Source organism: Pezoporus occidentalis, unplaced genomic scaffold, assembly GCF_034315485.1.
Source record: "Pezoporus occidentalis ecotype Australia unplaced genomic scaffold, CSIRO_AGI_Poc_V1 ctg34, whole genome shotgun sequence".
NCBI lineage: Eukaryota > Metazoa > Chordata > Aves > Psittaciformes > Psittacidae > Pezoporus > Pezoporus occidentalis.
The window spans coordinates 5,247,028-5,266,499 of NW_026915376.1; the positions used below are offsets into that span (position 1 = coordinate 5,247,028).

The window sequence follows — 19,472 nt, forward strand, 5'->3', positions numbered from 1 at the left end:
ATATGCATATCACTTACTGGCAGCTGTTAAGATTTTCAGTATCACATTTGTTAGTTTAAAAGACTGCTATGTCTATATAAATTGGTTATATCATACAGTAGATCTGTCCATTTATGCTGGAGAAAGAAGCAAAAATAAGGAAGTTGTATCCCAAACTTGTAATGAAACATCAAACTTTAATAAGTATAAAAAAGGAGGGTAATGTCTCCCCCTCCTCTTGACTGCTATATGCAGCATCACATCCCCCCATCACAGCATCATAGAGGCCACCCTAGGATGTTGGTCAGGAGGACACAGGTCACCCCTTTGACACTTCAGTCCATCCACAGCATGGATGAGTGCTTTTGCTGGCTGCCCATGCATGCGTGCAAGCTAACAACTATTTGAACCCCTTGCTGGAGAACTCTCCTGATCATAGAATCGTAGAATAGATTGTTTGGATGGAAGGGACTTTCAAAGTTCATCTAGTCCAAACCCCCTGCAATGATCAGGGACATCTTCAACTAGATCAAGTTGCCCAGAACCACGTCCAGCCTTTAAGTTCTTGAATGAGAGCAGTACAGCCTGCTTTTCTTCAGGAAGGTATACTCAACTTCCAGTCTATGCGGTGCAGGGTCTCTTGCCTGTTTGCTGTAACCCTTCTTCCCTGCACAGCCAAGGGCCAAGTTAAAGATCCTGGGTGTGAGAGCAGCTATCTCCCTCTGTGCAATAAGCCAACATGGCCAGAAAGTGCTGGGGTAGGAGCAAAAGAGTCACAGTGTGGGGCTTTTCCTCTGGGCCCAAAGCTGGGAGGTGATGTGCCCATCCCAGAAATGCAGTCAGGCATCACTGAGAATAAGTAATGGCTATTGACATGTACTCCCAGTCATGCTCTCTGGAGAACTTGTGTCATCTTCTGATCACACACATGAACAAGCTCACATTAAGTTAAGGAGACCCTTCTACTAATTGCAGGTAAAAACAGCACTTCATTAATAAGCACAGACAGCTCACGCCTAGGAGTTGTTGTTTGTAAGTTGCCTTCAAAAACTTGTAGAAATTCCTGGAATGGGTTTTTTCGAGATTTTATTTGAAACAAGGAAAGCAGAAAGCTTTCTTCCCTGGAGAACTGAATAGAAACAGGCCTACACTGACATGGTCTTAATCCAGCCTTGACTCTGAAGAACAGAATAGGAAAACAAAGCAGTTTGTCCCAGATCCCATTTTGGGGTGTTAAACTGTCACATCACTTCAGAAATAGATGCTATTACAAAGCCACCGTGCTAGCTTTTCCCTTGGCCTCCTTAAAACTCATATCCCTGTTAACCAATACTGGGGGGGGGTTAATAAAGGAATGAGAAAACTCAGCAGGCAGCATAAGTGACACTCCCAGCAACACCAACCGGCTTCAGGAGGCTAATTGTTACAGTAAGGACTTGAGAATCCATACTTAGAAGTCTCTCAGTTTTTATATTGCTTCCCAGGATCTTGCTGGTCCCTTCCTTCCCTTTTTCTATCCTCCTGTTACTCTTTTTTCCATCACTATGATTTCTGCCTGTGGTATTTCACTGAACTATTTTCAGCTTGCTAACCATTGACCTGTCCCCATGTTCCACCTCCTCCTGTCTCCTCAGGAGCCTTCAAGATGTATGGTGTAACCTGTCCCTCAGTAGAAAAGTTGTCTGTAAAATGTAATAATACTCCTGAAATCCATTTGCAAACCCAAATAGTGACTCATCTTCTCTTTCCTATATGGGGTAGGAGTGGTTAGGCATACATAATCATTCCTGTGTCAGCACTCGGCTACAAGCCTGAGTGTGGGTATTCGCACTGGTCTCATGGTCAGACTTCTACTACACTTACTTTCTCATTTGTCCTATGAATCCACACATTTGCAGCCCATACAGGCCCATACTCTCTGCTGAAGTCAAAGATGTTCTTGGGAAGCTCGAGGCGAGAGTCTACCTTCAGAAAGTTAGGAACCTGCAATAATTCTGTTTCCATCTCCCCTCCTCGCTCCAGGACCGTTAGATCTTACCTCTCCCTCCATACACAAACACTGATAGCCACTTTTGTTCCCATCTGTTCATAAGAAGTCCTCCCTCTCACAGCAGTTGACTGTGACTCCGGGACCACTCATGGTGTGTGTTATATGCCACACAATCTGGGATAGACGGTCCCAAAGACTGAGACAAGGCTTGTCATGCCTGTTGCTGCTGCGGGAAGGAAAAGGAAGGCTGCTCCTTGTGCTGTGGGGAGATATCACTCCCATCTCCCCAGCATTGGCCCACACTGTACAGCTCATCCCTCTTTCTGCACCGCTGGTAGCATCAACAGAGCCATGCAGGAACAAAGTAAGGATCAGCACCTGGAGTCTCAGAGCTGCTGCTCACACTGGGGGCTATGGTCCTGCAGCTCAGCCACTGCAGCTCCTCTCATCCAGTCTGCTCTTCACTTTCTGTCTCATCTACAATGACAGCACTGTTGCACAGCTCAATTTTCCTCTCTTACAGCTGAGCCAAGGTGTCTCCCCATGGTATCTTATCAGAAGCATCTCCCTAACCCTTGCTTCACTTAGAGATTCCCAGTCCTTCCTCTCCCAGTTCTCTGGAAATCATTCTGTCACAGCTTGCTGCTCTGGTTTCTTACCTGCTGCTTTGCTTTCTAGGTTCTCCTGAAGTTTCTTGCCTGACTCTGAAACAAAATGGAGTATCCTGGCTTCAGCAGTAACCTGTTAAAGTGAAATACTTTGCAGCTTGACAGAGGGAGGTACAGAGATCCTCTGCTGTGTTGCTAAGGAAAATTCAAAACCTCAGCATTCTCTTCACTCATCTTCACTGAGCACCATCTCCTCACCTTCTGGCAAGTACCCCACCTCTCCAAACTGGAGTTGCAGCTCTCCCCTCAGGGTGAGATATTCTATCAGATCTCAGCATTTCCAGGTGGAGAGGAGAGGAGAGCAGAGCACGCTGCAGTGTGTGTGTGTTACTGCAGGAGGTTGCACATCAACCTGCCTTCTCTTTCTCCCTTGACAGCCTCTGTTGAAGCCCAGTGGCTGCCCTGGTCTAGGAAGGATCAAGCTGCTCAGGGCCACTACCTCCTTCTCCAGCCTTTCTTGCTTGTATTCTGCTATCACCTTGATGCAACAGACAAGTGGGAAACACAGGCTCTCTAGCAGGCTGGAGGTGTGACTCGCAGCCTTGGGTCAGAAGAAGGCACAGATTTAGCTGAGTGGGCCAGAAGGTTTGAGGACCACCACATGCATTAGTCAGCCCAGCAGATGCTCCCACGTGGCATGACAGTTATGGTTGATTGCACAGCATCCCTGCCCGCAAGCCTGCAAGTTCACCCAGAGCCTGTCCAGCCATTCACAGCCAACAGCTGGGGAAATGCTTCTCAGAGATGTTGATCTGAAAGGCAAGGGCATTGAGCACAACTGCAGTAGCTCAGTCGTTCAGCATAAAGCAAAGCTGTCAGTGTGCACACAGCAGGGGAAACTGTACCATGGGTACAACTGTTAACACTTTACACTTGTTTTATAACAGTGTCAGACAAATTTCAAACAGCTGCTCTGTATGTTCTTCATTTCCAGCGGCAATGTCTTTTTTGTTGTTGTTGTTGTTCTTTTACTTGCTGTAAAAGAAATTGGTGCTGCTGCTGTTTACAAAATTACCCAAGCTGCCCTTATAGTTTCTAACTTCTGATCTTGCTGTGATCACATGGATACCATAAACAGCAATATAAGGGTTTACTCTCTAATGTTGGTGCCACAGCCCTATAAAAGCTAAATGTCAGATACATTATGGAGGGGAGCAGGCAGGGGCAGCAAGGGAGAACTGTCAGCTCCCATTTCACATTCTCCAAGACCTTTTGTCATTGAACCACCGAACACTTTCTCATGCCGCTGAGCAATTAAGCCTCGCCGCCACTGGAGCATTTATGAGGGAATTACTGCTCATCTCAGCCATGCTCAGAAACACCAGGTCAGAAGTCAGAGAATTGAGAAACCTATTGAGGTGCCTGGAAATATGTTCAGCTGCCAAGTCCCCGGTCTGACATCTTCAGAGCAGTGGAGGAGAGAGCAGAAATAGCTTATATTCAAACAGATTGCCAGGGGCAGGCACCTTCCAGTCTAATGAAGGCTGGCCTGGTTTATATTTATACAAGATGAGATTTTTATTATGCTTGTTTACTTGTGCTGCAGCAGGACCCAAAAGACCTAGGTGCAGACAAGGTCCCTTTGCGCTGCGCATTATGAAAATGCTGCAGGGAAGACAGGTAAAGAAAACAGGAAATAGATAAATATCATTAGTCTTTTACCCTTCCATTTCACTATTAGCCTAAGCTGCTTTTTCAAATGGAAGGACATGCATAGAGCTTTATTTATTTATTTTTATCCATTTAATTTATAAATCAAGTAGTTACAGCAAAGATGATTTGGGCCACCACTGTTAAGTGCACCTGGACCTCGGGGCAGAGAAGGGAGATACTGGGGTTGCTAAAGGAGCACCCGATGAGCTTTTCAAGGGGGCACAGACTCTGCACTGGTTGCTATACTGGGAGTTGATCAATGCGAATGGTATTACAAGACCTGCAGGTGCTTTCCTCTGTGGCCAGAACAGCTTGTTTTGCTTTCCAAGGCTGCTTTCCTTCTGGTAAAATTGCTGTAACAATGCTTGCCTTCTTTTTTTTTTTTTTAAAGAAAAAGTGCTGGAGATCATTTGCTAAAAAGAGCTTTCAAAGGCTAAGAATGGTCTTTGCCAAGTCTGGTATCCAGCATCAGGAAATGCCTATCACAATGTGATTCGCATTATACATTCACATAAATCTCATGGTTTATAGTAATTATAAGACTAGAAGTCTTGGCTTATACAGAACATAGGACCATTTAGGTTTGAAAAGACCTTTAAGATCACTGAGTCCAACCACAAAGCCAATACCGCTGAGACCACCACTAAATCATGTCACTAGGTGCCACATCTACATATCTTTTAACATCTGCAGGTTTATTTTTCTGTGAGTGATTTCAGTATTACTCAATGTCACATCTGTGTGGAGTCACCACCCACTTTTATTTTCTAGGCATCCTCTCTCCTTTTATTAAATTATGCCTAATGTTTTGATTAAAAATATATATATATATTTATCTGGCATTTTTTAGACTAACCTAGAATGTTTGTTTAATTGCACTCCTTTTTTTTGCATTTGTGCTTTTCTCAAAGTGACCTGCATTATATATGGGGCAAGAAGGGTAAGTAATACATGTGTGAATTAAATGAAAGTATTATTAATAATAATTGCCTCTGGGTTAGTCATATTCATGTAAATTGTAACTGGCTGTGCTGAGTTTTCTCTTTCACCTTGGACCCTCCATCCAGTCATTAATTGCAAAGAATGCATTCTCCTAGTCACAGTAATAACAATTCCTAATTTTTAAATATGCCATCCAATAAAGATGTGTTTACCAGGCTGCCCCTGAGATTATTAGTTTCCACTTCAGAAAACAAAACTGAGGCAGAGACTTAAAACAACCAGAAGAATGTCAAAGTCCTAACTCCAAATTCTGTGCTGTAACTATTTAGTTGTCCCTTTATTTTCAAACTTATGTTTTTTGCTTTAAAAAGAGACAGCTACAAAACCTCTCTAATCTACATGACCTCGTATATTGATAATTCACAGCTGGTTAAATTGTTTTTTGAAGAGGTGGTTTTTTTTTTTTTTGCTTTGTCAACACAACCAGTGTTGAAAGCCAAGATGAACTGAGCTTGCCTTCTTTCATCTGGAGATTTCCTTCAAACAGCAAAGCAAACTAGAGTCAGATTCACTCATGGCCCAAGCCAGAGGCTAACGTTCAGGCACTTGTCTCTTCAGACTGCTTGTACTGACACCTAAATTAAATTATGCTAAATGAATAAGCAAATCTTCAGACATTCAGCTAGATCATACCCTCCTGTGCCAGGGGCCTACAAAACCCAAGATAAGCTTTTCAAATGCAGAAAATGAGATGAACTATGCATGGAAGAGTAGGCATTTGAAAACCTGGCAGCCCTGGTTCTCATTCAGCCAGTCCTTGGCATGGTTCAGTCACCTTTTCCACGGTCACATCTGTGTTGCTGACTTGCTGCAGGTTAATGTCTTCACGGTCTGTAGCTTATGCCCTGGGCTCTAGTGAATCATCATAATTGTTCACTTTTTATCATTACCTATGACTATAGCTCAGACATGTCCTCTCAACTGCCCTTTCCCACATGCTCATTTTATTTTCAGACTTAATATAGGGTTTAAAAGAATGATCTTCGAAAAGAAAAGGTTTCACTTCTGCCTACTGGAGAGGAGTAAAAAGTGGTGATTATTACAATCAGTTCAAGAGTCTCTCTAACAGATTGGCACCACATGAGTCACTTTTACCATTTTATGGTAATTTAGATCTCGAGATGAGAAAGAAGATGTACAATACTTGTGACATTCTCCACCTGCTCCACTTTATGGTTGTGCACATGTATCTCAATTGGGCAATCATGTTTATACTAAAATAAACAACCCCCAAATGTTCTGACCATATACAGGTACAACCTTTTCTAGTATATCGGGGGGGGGGGGGAAGCGCTTTAGAAACAATGGTATTTAATTGTTGCTTCTAAATCTGGTAGAGTTTTGCCTCCTGGACCTGTGAGGTCTGTTACTTCATCTAATCTTGCAACAGGGCCCCATTGAGAATGAGTCAAAAGCACCTCAGTGAGAGGTAAAAATCATACTTCAACATGAGAACATTTTTTGTATTTGTCCTAAGCATTTCTCCCCTTAGAGACATCTCTTTCATAACTTCTATTACACTCTGCATCCTGCTGGCAAATATCTTCCTCTTTTTTGTTTATAATTTTAAAGAAGAATGTATGCTTGGGATCTCTCCCTATATGCAACGTTCCCAGGCCAAACAGTAAACATTAGATTTTTCAAGTATTTCAGTGTCTGCAGGTTGTATTTTGGTTGCTCTACAGTGCATTCTCTCTGATTTGTCTGCAAATGGATAGCTGGTAAAGAGCCAAAGGGCTACTAGAGTCTCATTAAGAAGGATTACAACCTTCCCCATCTTTTTCATTCATTCAGGTGTGTAGAACTAAAATTACGTTGTCTGTTTCTCTCGTCATGTAGTTGCTCACTATTCCTCTTCTGGCATCACTGTTCTTCAAGGTACTTTCCTACCACTAAGTAGGTTTCCTCCCCCATGCATGTTTACAATGAATGGGGGAGAGAGTTGAAAGAGGTTGAAACTTCCCAAGGTTGAAACACGCTTTGCTATACCTGAGCCACATGATGACTTCCTGTGTCCGAATATTCACAATCTTATCCAACTAATATGGTGCATATCTCTGCATACGCTTCCTAAGTGCTGTTTATCCATTTATTTATCCAGAGGAATGCTTATACAATAGTTGAGAAAGCATCTAGGGAGCTTTAAAGAGGGTTGCCAGTTGGACCAGTCAACGTGTGAATGAAAACTCTCAATACACATCCTGTCTCTATTGTACCATATCTGTCTCACACCCAATAACGTTACTGCTTTCAAAGCTGCTGCTGAGGAAGAGCAGTGACTGTTGAGGTACTGGAGCATTAATGGCCCATGTGATGCATCAGTAGAGAGCCAAGTAAACCCAGACTCAACAGTTAGTTAGATAAAACTACCCTTCCTAGTAAATTGTCACAAACCAGTCTCTTCAAAAGAAGTCTGTTCACATCATTTCAACTAAATTCAAGCTTTTTATTAAAAAGTCAAGCATGTGTGTATATGTATCCCATTACTTTTTTCTCTGTCAAGAATTAATTTGATATAAAATCCTTAAAAAAGGTTAATATTCGAAGGGTCACTGGCAGAATTAGTTGATCACAGAAACTATATACTCTGGACTTTATTAAGCATACTTATTATTTCCAACGTTAAATAACCCTGATTTCTGTGAAGCCAAAATCAAAGTATAAGATACAGAAGAGCACGTCAAGAATGTATCAAAATCGCACATTTATTATTACCACACCAGCATTTTTCCACATAGCATTTTTCACTTGGATCAAAAAGGCAATTTTAGCAGGGGGTCAGCAGTATTTCCACTTCACAGAAAAAAACAAGGTACTTCAAGTGCCAAATCGTAACTTACGGCCATTTGCTAAACTGGTACCAGAAGTACAATCCCCTCAAGCCAGTACAGCCCTCAAGTCCATTTCCTGGAAATTCCCTTCACCTTTCCTACCCATCAAAGGGCGCAGCCATTGCACCGTGCCCGCTGTACGCTTCTTCTCTGCTTGCCATACCTCCTCTCTTTCCCTGGGACCAAAACACCGGCGCCAAAGCTTCAGCCAGCATTCAGCTTAGTGTCCTCCGGCAGGGAGTGTCGTTTACCAAAGGCAAAGAACCCCTCCCGAGTACGTCAGACACCTGACAGGTTTTATTTCAGGGAAACTGAGAACGAACATCTACAGAATAAACAGGATCGAGCAGATGGAGCCCTCTGGGCCCTTCCCGGCCTCCCTCCCAGCTCGCAGTAGAGAGGAAGTAAAGGGAGCCCACGGGGAAGAGTGTCCCGTCCTCCGATTTGTCCTGTGTGCCCGTCGTCCGTCCCTCACACCCCGGCACTGGGTTCCTCAGAGGCGGCCACCGGCCAGGGAAAGACACCGGGTGTTCACAGGCTGCCCAACCCCGGCACACCGGGCTGGCAACAATCAGTCCATTCTCGCTGAGGCAGCTCCCGGCCGACAGCCTCCGCAGAGCTGTGTTGCCGCGGCGGCCCGGGCAGGCACCGCCATGCAGCACAGACCCCCCGGGACCCGCTCGCACCGACCAACTTCCGCGTCGCACGCACTCCGCGCCTGCGCGGGCAGCACCGGCACCCCCGCCGCGCCGGTCTTCCCTGGCTGTACCACCATGTGCGTAACGCGCGGGTAGAGCCACAAGAGGTTAGCGGCTCCGGGCAGCCCTGAAGGCCTCAGCCCCAGCTGAGCCTCCTCAGAGAAGCCCGTTCCCTTCTCAAATCTATGGACGCTTTCCCAACTTGCGTCTTCCCTAGTTACCGTCCCCGCTCTAACTCAGCTCTCACCCGGGGATAGTCTATGGTATATGCCACTCCCAGCTGATCCGGTGCCTTGGCGAAACCAAACCGCTCAAGGACAGGGGGAGGCAAGGCGCCGGCGGGGGGGACGCATTGTTGAGTCAGGGGCCGAGTGGCGGGGGAGGGCTGGCGCACCCCGCTGCCACAGCGGGGTCGTCACAGAAGCCGGCGGGCGGGAGGGGCCTCCGCACGGATCTCCGCGCCGTGTCTCCGCTCCCCAGCGGGCCCGACCGGTAGGGCGCGGCCGCCCCCCTCCCGCGGCCGCCCCTCCACCACCTCCCCAGTGGTGTCTCCCGGCTCCAGCTGACCGGCCTGGAATCCCGGCTGGGAACCCCGCGCCCCCCCGCCTGCCGCTGCCGCCGCCCCGCGCCCCGGCCCCACCATGGGAGACGCCGGCAGCGAGCGCAGCAAGGCGCCCAGCCTGCCACCGCGCTGCCCCTGCGGCTTCTGGGGGTAAGCGAGGCCCAGGGGCGAGGAGGGGGCTGGGCTGGAGCTGGGCTGGTGGGGGGAGGGAGGGGGCCTTCCAGGGGAAGGGCGAGGCGGTGGGGGGCCGCGGCCGGGCGGGGGCAGGGCCTGGGTGTGGGCCTGGCCGGGCCTAGCCTGGCGAGGGGGGGGCCGGCTGGGGCGCCGGGCCAGGTCGTAGCCCTGGGCTCGGCCCTGTCACGGGGGCCTAGCCCGCAGCTCGCCCTGGGGCGGGGCGGCCGTTGGTCCCTGCCGGGCAGGCCGCACGGGGTGCCCGCTAGGGCAAAGGGGTGTCCCCCTTCCTGCCGGGTGTGCCGCGTCGAGGGCCTGGGTGGGTGCTGCGGCGGCTCCTGCTTGGAGGCAGCGGGTCACGCAGGAAGGGGGTGAGGCGGAAAGGTGGCTGCGTTGTCCCTGGGCGCGGGGGGGCCTGGCCTGCCCCGGCCCTTCGCGGTGGCCCCGCAGCCTCCCCCGCCGCTCGCTCCCCTCGGCGGCGGCCTTCACGGCTGCTCGCTGGGGGAAGGCCTGATCGCTTCCTCAGCCACGCAGGTTTTCTGGAGCGGCAGTCCCTTCTTTTGGGCTGCGGGGGGGACAGACGGCTGCGGGCTGCGCTGCGGGGCCTGCCTTTAGGTCCTCAGAGGCGAGGAGTGGATAACGCGGACCCCTGAGTGCTCGGGTTGGGGTCCTGGAGCAGAGCGCCTGACACATCCTTGCCGTGCGGCCGGGAACGGGGAGCTCTCAGGCAGGTCAGCGCAGGGCAGCATAGTTAATGAAGGAGAAATGCAAAGGACAAAAATACACTTGTGTGTCTACCTCATGAAGGCAGGGAGGTTCCTAATAGATAAGGTCCTCCTTAGCTGTCGGCTAATCCCTTTTTAGGAAGAAGAAAGTAGGGTCATTCCTGTTTCTCAAAGGTGAAAAAAAGTAAGCCTGTTCCTTGCCTAAACTGCTGTCACTTCTAGGATCATATGTCTGAAAATGTTTCCAGTATTGATTTTTATTTTTTTTTTTTAATTAGGTGTAGCATGTAGAATGTATACTGGAAGATACACATGATCATAAAGTATCTTTAATGTATATCAGGAGCATTAGTCCCTAATGTTCTTATTTACTGGCATTTCAAGGAATATGTGACTAAATAGACTTTTGAAGGCCCACCTGAGATTTACATTTGTCTGTGATTGTACCTTCTTGGGATTTATGTCATACAATTTAAGGTACTCTGGGGAAGTGGAGGCTGAGAGAAAAGAGATGCAATAAGGGTGATTTAGTAATGTCACTGTACATTTGGTTGGTTTATTGGAGTGGCAGGATTTTGAATGAAATCCCATTTTTGAGTTATGACAGAAGCCTGAATGGCAGCAAATGCCATGGCACTGCTGGGAGTGATTTTGCGAGACAGATTATAAATATACAATAAATTATTTTGTTTATTTTTGTTTTGTTAGGCTCCCATATTTGGGCCTGATGTTTTCTGTAATGTCGTGGAAAGCAAGTTGCTGCTGTATCTTATGTAGTGTACTAACTCCTGTAATGTGGTACTGATGTGAAGGGAGAGTTGCAGAAAGTTAAAAGTGAACTTTTTCTTTGGGCTGGTTCAGTGTGTTGCGGTAATGGGAAGGAAATCTGGTGCTTTGTGTTCAAGGATCGGCTTAATGGTGACAGGAAGCTCTCAAGAAACCCATTGCCTTTAAGGCTGCTACTTTTTCTTTTTTTTTTTTAAGCATATATATCCCTTGAACAAGCAGCTGCCAAAAAGGTTTTTTTTTTTGCCTCCCTCTGCCCCCTGGTTACAAGAAACATTAGTGTTTCTTGTGAGATACTTCTGAAAGGCAACACTGGAAAAACACTTTTCTCCACCAATACAGTGAATAAATTAATCTGCTTTTCCGTTGTCTTCCAGGTTCATTTCAGTGCACAGCAACTAGAAGATCATGATTCTATGATTCTATTTTTCCACTTGAACCCAAAGAAAACCCTGCAAAAAAACCCAAATTGTGCTGTCAGCTTTCAGAGTTTGATGGTACTCTCAGTCCTGAAGAAAAAGTCTTCTTGTCCCTATTTACTTAATCCTTGCTAGTACTTGGAAAACTGGTAAATCTCTACAGACATGCCGTTCTAGTGCAGTTGCATTGGCAGGAATACTTAAGGGGTCTTAGTTTTGTACCAGCTTTCTGAAGAAAGTAAATCCTGATAGCAAAAAGCCTTATATGTGTCTGAAGTTGGAATTCTGCAATGTCAGCTAGGGTTATTGCCAGCAGCATGTCTTAGGACAGTCTTATTTGTGATTTTCATGTCATCTTTATATGTCTGTAAAGTCACATTTTGGAATAATAGGGCTGTATTTACTCTTTATGTGCAGGGCATTTAAGGCTATGAAAAGTTTTGAAAGTTCTTGAGAGCCTGAGACATGTAGATAGCAGGTTTCAGGAGATCAAATAATTATGTTTAGATTTTTCCAATTATTAAAGATGATTTTTTTTTTTTTGATATAATACTTAGCCAGGACTGTGTGCAATAGGATTCTTCTGCAGTAATCCACAAAGATACGAATCAGTAAGGAAAATACAGAAAGAAGCATTAAAACTGAAGTAAGTCATGGGGTTTCTGGGCTAAAACTTGCCTGTTTGTGAACAGCGATAGAAGTAGCTCCTGAGATGCATGAGCATAGTGGTGGCATACAAAGAGATTACAGGAGAAGACTAGTTGCATTAAAGTTGGAGGGGTTCTTTTAAAATGCCTGCTTTGTATCAGAAATTCAGATCCTGTAGGTTTTAAGAATCTCTAGTGACTAGAAAACTACTAAACTCTTGATGTTTTGAGATCTAAGAGACTGAAAAAGTAACAGCTGAAAGGAGAGGTGTGAGTGAGACTTCTCAGAACTTCTGAAGCATCTGTCTAAGGTCACCAGTAAATGTTTGCTTACCTTTTGTTGAAGATCATGGAATCCATCCTTAAATCTTGTGCAGACTTGCCCTTCTTTTTAGAATATCCAGTCTGTCATTTCTGCTCAAGTAAAGTTTGAATGGAGCACTGAAATCATCTTTATATTTTTATATTCACACAAGTTACTGTTTGGAAATATTTTGCTACCCCTCCTATTTTTGTATCTTTAGTCAATTGCAGCTGTTTTGCTTTTTATTGGAGTAGTGTTAGTGTACAAGGATTGGAAAGGGTGCAGTATGTGAGTTATTTTAGGTTACTTTATCTAGAGTTTATGCTGTGCTTAACTTCTCATTCTTGTGGTCTGGAAAAATTCTTTCTTCTTTTCCTGATTAACAGACCATGTAATGTTGGGTTTTTTTCTTAGACTAGTAGATTTCAGAAACCTGTTTCACTTTATAGCATATATAAAATCTTCAACTCTAAGCTAATAAATACATGAAGATGTTACTATATGTATATATTCCAGTTAAGCCATTTTGCTTATTAGAGATGAGGCATAATCCTTTAATGAACTACACGTTGGCAATTCCTCTCTGGCTTTTAAAGGATTCCACAAAGTTTTTGCTTGTATATAGCTCATCAAAGGGCCGAGGCTTTTACTATTAAACAGTTATATGTGTATATGGGACTTGTAAGCTAGAATGCTCCTTGGCTGGTAAAACCATATACTGTGAAGGAGTATATAGTTCAGAGAGGGTAATACTTTTACAATTCTATGTGTACTGTAGTGACTGCTGCTTTTTTTTCTTATGGTCCAGACTGATACCCCTTACCACTGAAATGAGTCTCTCAGAACCAGTAAAGAAGGAAATATGTTAATGGATGTAAAACAAATGAATTCGATTCTTGAAATGGTGGCAGCCAGCTGGAAGTTGATTGAAAACACAGTATGATTAGTTTCATTTTGTTTTATTTCTGGCAACTATAAAGTATTGTAGTTACCTAAAACTGATGGCAGTACTGTTTGAGAATATGCCAGCAGGGGTTTTGCAGGATGTTACCATTTGTTCTGCCTTTCTCTGACACTGTGTGCATCATATGTGTGATGAGACATTGTGCCCCAAGCATTCTGTGCAGGCCCAATCCAGAGTTTATTTCTGAGTCTGGATTTTCCAGGCACTTATGTATCATCAGTTCCCTGCCATGCCAATCTGGCTCTTTTCTCAGTTTTGTCTACTAAAATTAAACATTTGATCAAATGGTGAATCATTTAACATAAACATGATTAATTTGTGACTGTATATCACCAAAGCTTGCTTTTAGCTTCTAAACAAATAATAATTATATATATGTTATTAGAAGCCTCTTCTCTGCCTAGTCTTTTTCTTCTTTTTTTTTGGTGATTACAGCTGTACAGTGACTGTCCTTTTAATGCGTACTTCCTAACCTCATAGGTTGTGTAGGTCATCATGACTGTGTAATGCCTTCATAAGCCTAATTTTGTTGTGACCTCACATAGATGTTCCTAAATGAGGCTTGAGTAAACTGTTGAAATATGTACCTTTCCTCCTGAGAATTCATTTTCACTGTGCTTGTGTTATGCGGCTCCTTACCCAGGCTTTCACTCACTGGAGCTTTGACTCAGATGCTAGAATAAGTAATGAATTTGTCAGTTTATGCAAGACAGCACAGCGCTACCAAATAGGTTATTGCTTATTAGACTTTGGTAATAACTGTGGTCTTTGAGCAAAGAGTGAGCAGTCAGGGTGAGGTAAGGTGCTTTGGGATAGCTGTGTGTGGGTAGTGCTGTCTGAGGGGCAGGGTTTCTCTGCAGTTACTGGTGATCAGAAATGTCAATTCTTCCCTCTAAAGTGCTAAACTGATTTAAATAAATAAATTCATGATTCTTATGTCTTAGGAAGGTTAATTCTTGCAACTTGTACAAGGCGTAAACAATCTTTTTTGGTAAGAGAGAAGCTTGCTTGCTTCTGTTTATTACAAGTGTTTATAGGCCATCTATCACTGGAAAGTGTGTTTGGTTGGAATCAAGTAATTTGCCTTCTATGGCAAATTAGATTGAGACTAAAAATACTTGAATATTGTTTTGTTTTTATTTTATCTTACTCTGTCATATCCTTGGGTAAAAGAACTTGAAGCACTTTGTAGTTAAAATGATCACTAACTGCTGTAATACATCTATTGGTCTGTACACAAAGAGAAGTGACAAATTATTTAAGTGACAGAAACAGAGACCAGTGAGGAGTTGATTTATCTACAGGTTTTCCTAGGAAGTGCTGCAGAGGATGATAAGAGGCATTGTAGAGACATTGAAATTCTTTGTTTGGATCTTAATTTTGGAAAAAACTGAGAATTGTGGGACATACAGAAGCTTCTGTCTGAGGAGAGAGTGGTGGTGGGGAACTGAACTTGGTCATGTCTCTAAATTGGAGAGACATCAATTTGATGGATGGAACACTCGGTGGGTAAAGAACTGGCTGGATGGCTGCACGCAATGAGCTGTGGACAATGGCTGAATGTCAAGCTGGACACCAGTAACGACTGGTGTCCCTCAGGGATCGGTGTTGGGACCTGTCTTGTTTAACACCTTCATTGCTGACATGGCCAGTGGGATTGAGTGCGCCCTCAGCAAGTTTGCCGATGACACCAAGCTGTGTGGTTCGGTTGATACGCTGGAGGGAAGGAATGCCATCCAGAGGGACCTTGACACGCTTGTGAGGTGGGCTGATGCCAACCTCATGAAGTTTAACCATGACAAGTGCAAGGTCCTACACCTGGGTCGGAGCAGTCCCAGGCACAGCTACAGGTTGGGCAGAGAAGAGATTCAGAGCAGCCCTGCGGAGAAGGACTTGGGGGTGTTGGTTGATGAGAAAATGAACATGAGCCAGCTTCAGTGTGCGCTCGCAGCCCAGAAAGCCAACCGTATCCTGGGCTGCATCAAAAGGAGCGTGACCAGCAGGTCGAAGGAGGTGATCCTGCCCCTCTACTCTGCTCTCGTGAGACCTCACTTGGAGTATTGTGTGCAGTTCTGGTGTCCTCAACATGAAAAGGACATGGAACTGTCGGAACAAGTCCAGAGAAGGGCCACAAGGATGATCAGGGGACTAGAGCACCTCCCGTATGAAGATAGGCTGAGGAAGTTGGGGCTCTTCAGCCTGGAGAAGAGAAGGCTGCATGGAGACCTCATAGCAGCCTTCCAGTATCTGAAGGGGGGCTATAAGGATACTGGGGAGGGACTCTTCGTTAGGGACTGTAGTGGTAGGACAAGGGGTAACGGGTTCAAAGTTAAACAGGGGAAGTTTAGATTGGGTATAAGGAGGAAGTTCTTTACTGTAAGGGTGGTGAGGCACTGGAATGGGTTGCCCAGGGAGGCTGTGAATGCTCCATCCCTGGCAGTGTTCAAGGTCAGGTTGGACAGAGCCTTGGGTGACATGGTTTAGTGTGTGGTGTCCCTGCCCATGGCAGGGGGGTTGGAACTAGATGATCTTAAGGGCCTTTTTAACCCTAACTGTTCTATGATTCTATGTTTCCTGCTTGAATAAGAACATGCAGAATAAATAAATTGTGAGGTTTTTGTGATTTCCCTCAGTCATAATACAATTAGAAGAGCATTTTAACTAAAGTCAAAAGATTTTTTTTTTCTTCCCCTTTTTTGTACAGTAAGCAGTTGCCTCTTGCAACTGTGGTTGCAAGGTACCACATTTTGTATCTCTTTGTTGCAGAAGCTTACCTTTAGGAATAGGGGTTATTGGCATTCAAAGTAAAAGCAGATGAACTGGATTTAATGCTTTAACTGTAATAAGCTGTCTTCTAGGAATGTGAAAACAATGCTTTCTTTTTCAGTACTTAACAGAATAGACAAAACAGAAAGGAGATTTTGTTTTCTAATGAAAAACAGCTGTTCTGCATCAGACCAAAGATGCATCCAGCCCTGTTTCTGATTTGGGTGATGAGTGATCATGAGGGAATAAACGTACGAACAGAGTAAGCATGCAGTGATGCTTATCTTGGTATACCTCCTTCTGGCAGTCTGACATAAGTTTGTCCTCTGGTTTATAGATTTGTGGCTTAGTAGGTCTTACCTATTTTTTTATGAATTTACGTAATGACTTGATGATCTATATGTACTCTTGACCCTCACAGCATCCTGCAGGAAGTAGTTCCATAATTTAACCATTCTCTTTGGGGGGGGGGGGGGGGGAGGTAGTTGATTTTGTTTCCTTTAATCTTGCTGTGTGATAATTCGAAGGAGTGAATAAATTCAAACAGCTGGTGTACGAGGGTGTTTTTTCAAGAAGATCCAAAAATAGGCCTGCTTGATTAAAAATCTTCACTTCTTTGGTGAAGCCAGAATTTGAAGAACACTTGCTTATTCCGTAAATTTATTAATAATTTTTATAGAAAACATTTTAGAAATAATTTCTAATTGTAGATGCAGTGCTAATTTTAGACACACATATTCAGCACCTTTTAATCTAACTGTAACTTTCTCATCATTCACAATGAAATTAAGTGTCATAGCTGCTGCTCCTACAGGTGGAATGAACAAGAAAGAAGTAGATTGTGAGCTGCATTTTTGAGCCTGGAGAAGTTAAGTTACCATGCCTAGGTCACTTCCCAGGCTTCTTTCTATCTTCCTGTCAGTCAGTCAGTACCTTCTTCGTGTCTTTTGTAAACTGCCATTAGTCAAAGGTATTGTGATTTGGGCAGTGCTAATGATTATTCCATGATTAATACTGTGAAATACCTGTCTTAATGCTAGTGAGTAAGATGTTCAGCTGCTGTATCGTAGCATAGATATGTTGTGCTTCATATATTGCTTCATTTTATTGAACATGCTTTGGGTTCTCAAGTTTCTAATGGTAAGTCCAGTGTGTTAGAGGGTTATAGTAGAAGAATCATCAGTTTTAAGTACATACTGCTGCCCATTTTAATTACATATATTTTAACCACTTCTAAATCAAACTTCCACAAACGTGGTAATGTTGTTGCTGCACGTTGGGCTTGGAGAACTGTTGAAGTCTCAGATTTCTGGGCTGTGCTTGCAGGTGGGTTGGAACTAGATGATCTTTAAGGCCTCTTCTGGCCCAAACCATTTTGTGATTCTGTGATACAAATTGGTGGAAGCATTATGGCACATTGTTTCTTTTAAGGTGTTGGAATTAGTAATGCGAAGCATTAACTTGGGAGAATGATCCTTGGTGGATATATTCATTGGATATGTTTGGTTCTGTCTTGAATATTTTCACTAACATGCTGTGCCAGTTATTGGATTTTAAAATTATTTTAAATTAGAAGGTTGTACATATAAATGGACACAGGCTTCTTTAGAGACATTTGGTAGGAATGATGAATGTGATATGTTTTTCAGCAAATCATTGCTTATGTTCTTTGAGGTTTAAAATGTCACTATGCTCCTGTATCTCCTCAAATGTGCAACCTTGACGGACTAACCTTGGACCCTAAAGTATTATCACAAATGTCTTTTGAATGTGTGGTTTTGATAATGTTGAAACTCTTATATGGATCTCGGAGATAAACTCCATATTCAGTTCAGGCAGGTAAATTACATTGATCGGTTCTTCCTTTTTCTCTCTTTTGCTCAAATGACAAAAATCCTTATATATTCAGTACAGACAGGGTTCACTAACATGGGATCCCTTCTCTGGTTTTGGAAGAAGAATGAAAAATCAGGCAATAGCTGTAGCATGAATTAGCTCTTCCAGACATCAGATTTGTGAAGGAACTTAGGTTGCAGATTGTATGTATTTTCTCAGGACACTGAAAAGGCCACATAAGAAAATACTCTTGAGGACACAATATGCAGCTAATGCCAAATGATTCTGAAAAAGAAACCGTTGTGTGGGTGATCAAGATCAGTGGTTTCAGATGGTTTCAGACTATGGAGATGCTGCTAACGTACAGTAGAAGTGTGTTGGTATTTTTACATTCTGTTAAAATGGTGAACCATTACGTTCTAACTCAAGATTTTGAAGTGACACTGTTTTTAATTTTTTTTTTTTTTAATGACAAGGGTGGATCTTCTGTATGAATTGGTGAGAATGCTGCGTGCTTAAGGAGTTTGGGATTTTAACTTCTTTTTTTTTAACACATTTTTTTAAATCTTACAATTTGGAAGTCAGTGTATTTCAGTAGATAGCTCCAGTCACTCTAGGTTATTCTTTACCTGTACTCGGGAGAATGTATTAATTGAACAGTTACAGCATTCCATGAGTTGAAGAAGAAAGGCATTTGCAGTTGTGTGTTCAATTTCTCTGTTAATAGCAACAGAGCAGTAGCATTGTGGTTGTGCAATACTTTCCTGTACGAAGAAGTATTAGGAAATTGTTGATGTATTTTTACATTTAATCTGTCCTCTGGGATCTTCCCTGCAGCAGGGAATGCTGCTCTATGTTGTATTTATGAAAGAATTGTAGGTATCCTGTTCAGTTCTTCCTGTTTAGTCTGGCCACCATATTCATGCTCTGAATTTGAACAATGTTGGTCGATGGGAGAAACATAAATTTAAGTTTCTAAGTATTATAGTATTTTTATTAGTGGTTTTAGGGAATGTATTTTAAATTTACTTGCATTTGCATTATATCCTTTAATAAATGTACTTTGGCTAGTGCTGGATTTCCAATGTTTATTTGGTGTAAATTAAAGAAACCAACTGGAAGTAATGAAAAATTGTGACAGTGCTTTTCTTTAAAAACAAATAAACCAAAACAAAATCCCTGGCAGTGTTCAAGGCCAGGTTACATAGAGCCTTGGGGGACATGGTCTAGGGTGAGGCATCCCTGGCCACAGCAGGGCATTGGAACTAGGTAATCTTAAGGTCTTTCCAACCCTATCCACTCTGTGGTTCCATGAAAAAAAAACCCAAACACACACAAAACCCTAAAAACAAACCACAAAAAAAATCTGCACAACCAACAAAACAACAGACAAAAAAACTAAAAAGGCAGGCTGGTTCCATGATAACCTCCTAATTGCACACTTAGAAAAGCAGAATCCCAAGTTATGTCC

General features: G+C 43.6%; 1 protein-coding gene across 5 annotated transcripts in view; it reads left to right on the top strand.

Annotated features, from left to right (window-relative positions):
• The first annotated feature begins 8,821 nt into the window (after positions 1-8,821).
• Positions 8,822-19,472, top strand: part of ZFAND3 (zinc finger AN1-type containing 3) — a 146,122-nt gene continuing 135,471 nt past the window's right edge. The window contains exon 1 of one of the 5 annotated variants that reach the window (XM_062629672.1): positions 8,822-9,533. In XM_062629672.1, coding sequence (XP_062485656.1) covers positions 9,089-9,533 — 445 coding nt within the window. In that variant the 5' untranslated portion in view covers positions 8,822-9,088. The remainder of the gene's footprint in view (positions 9,534-19,472) is intronic. The other 4 variants (XM_062629671.1, XM_062629669.1, XM_062629673.1 and 1 more) reach the window with 4 other exon arrangements.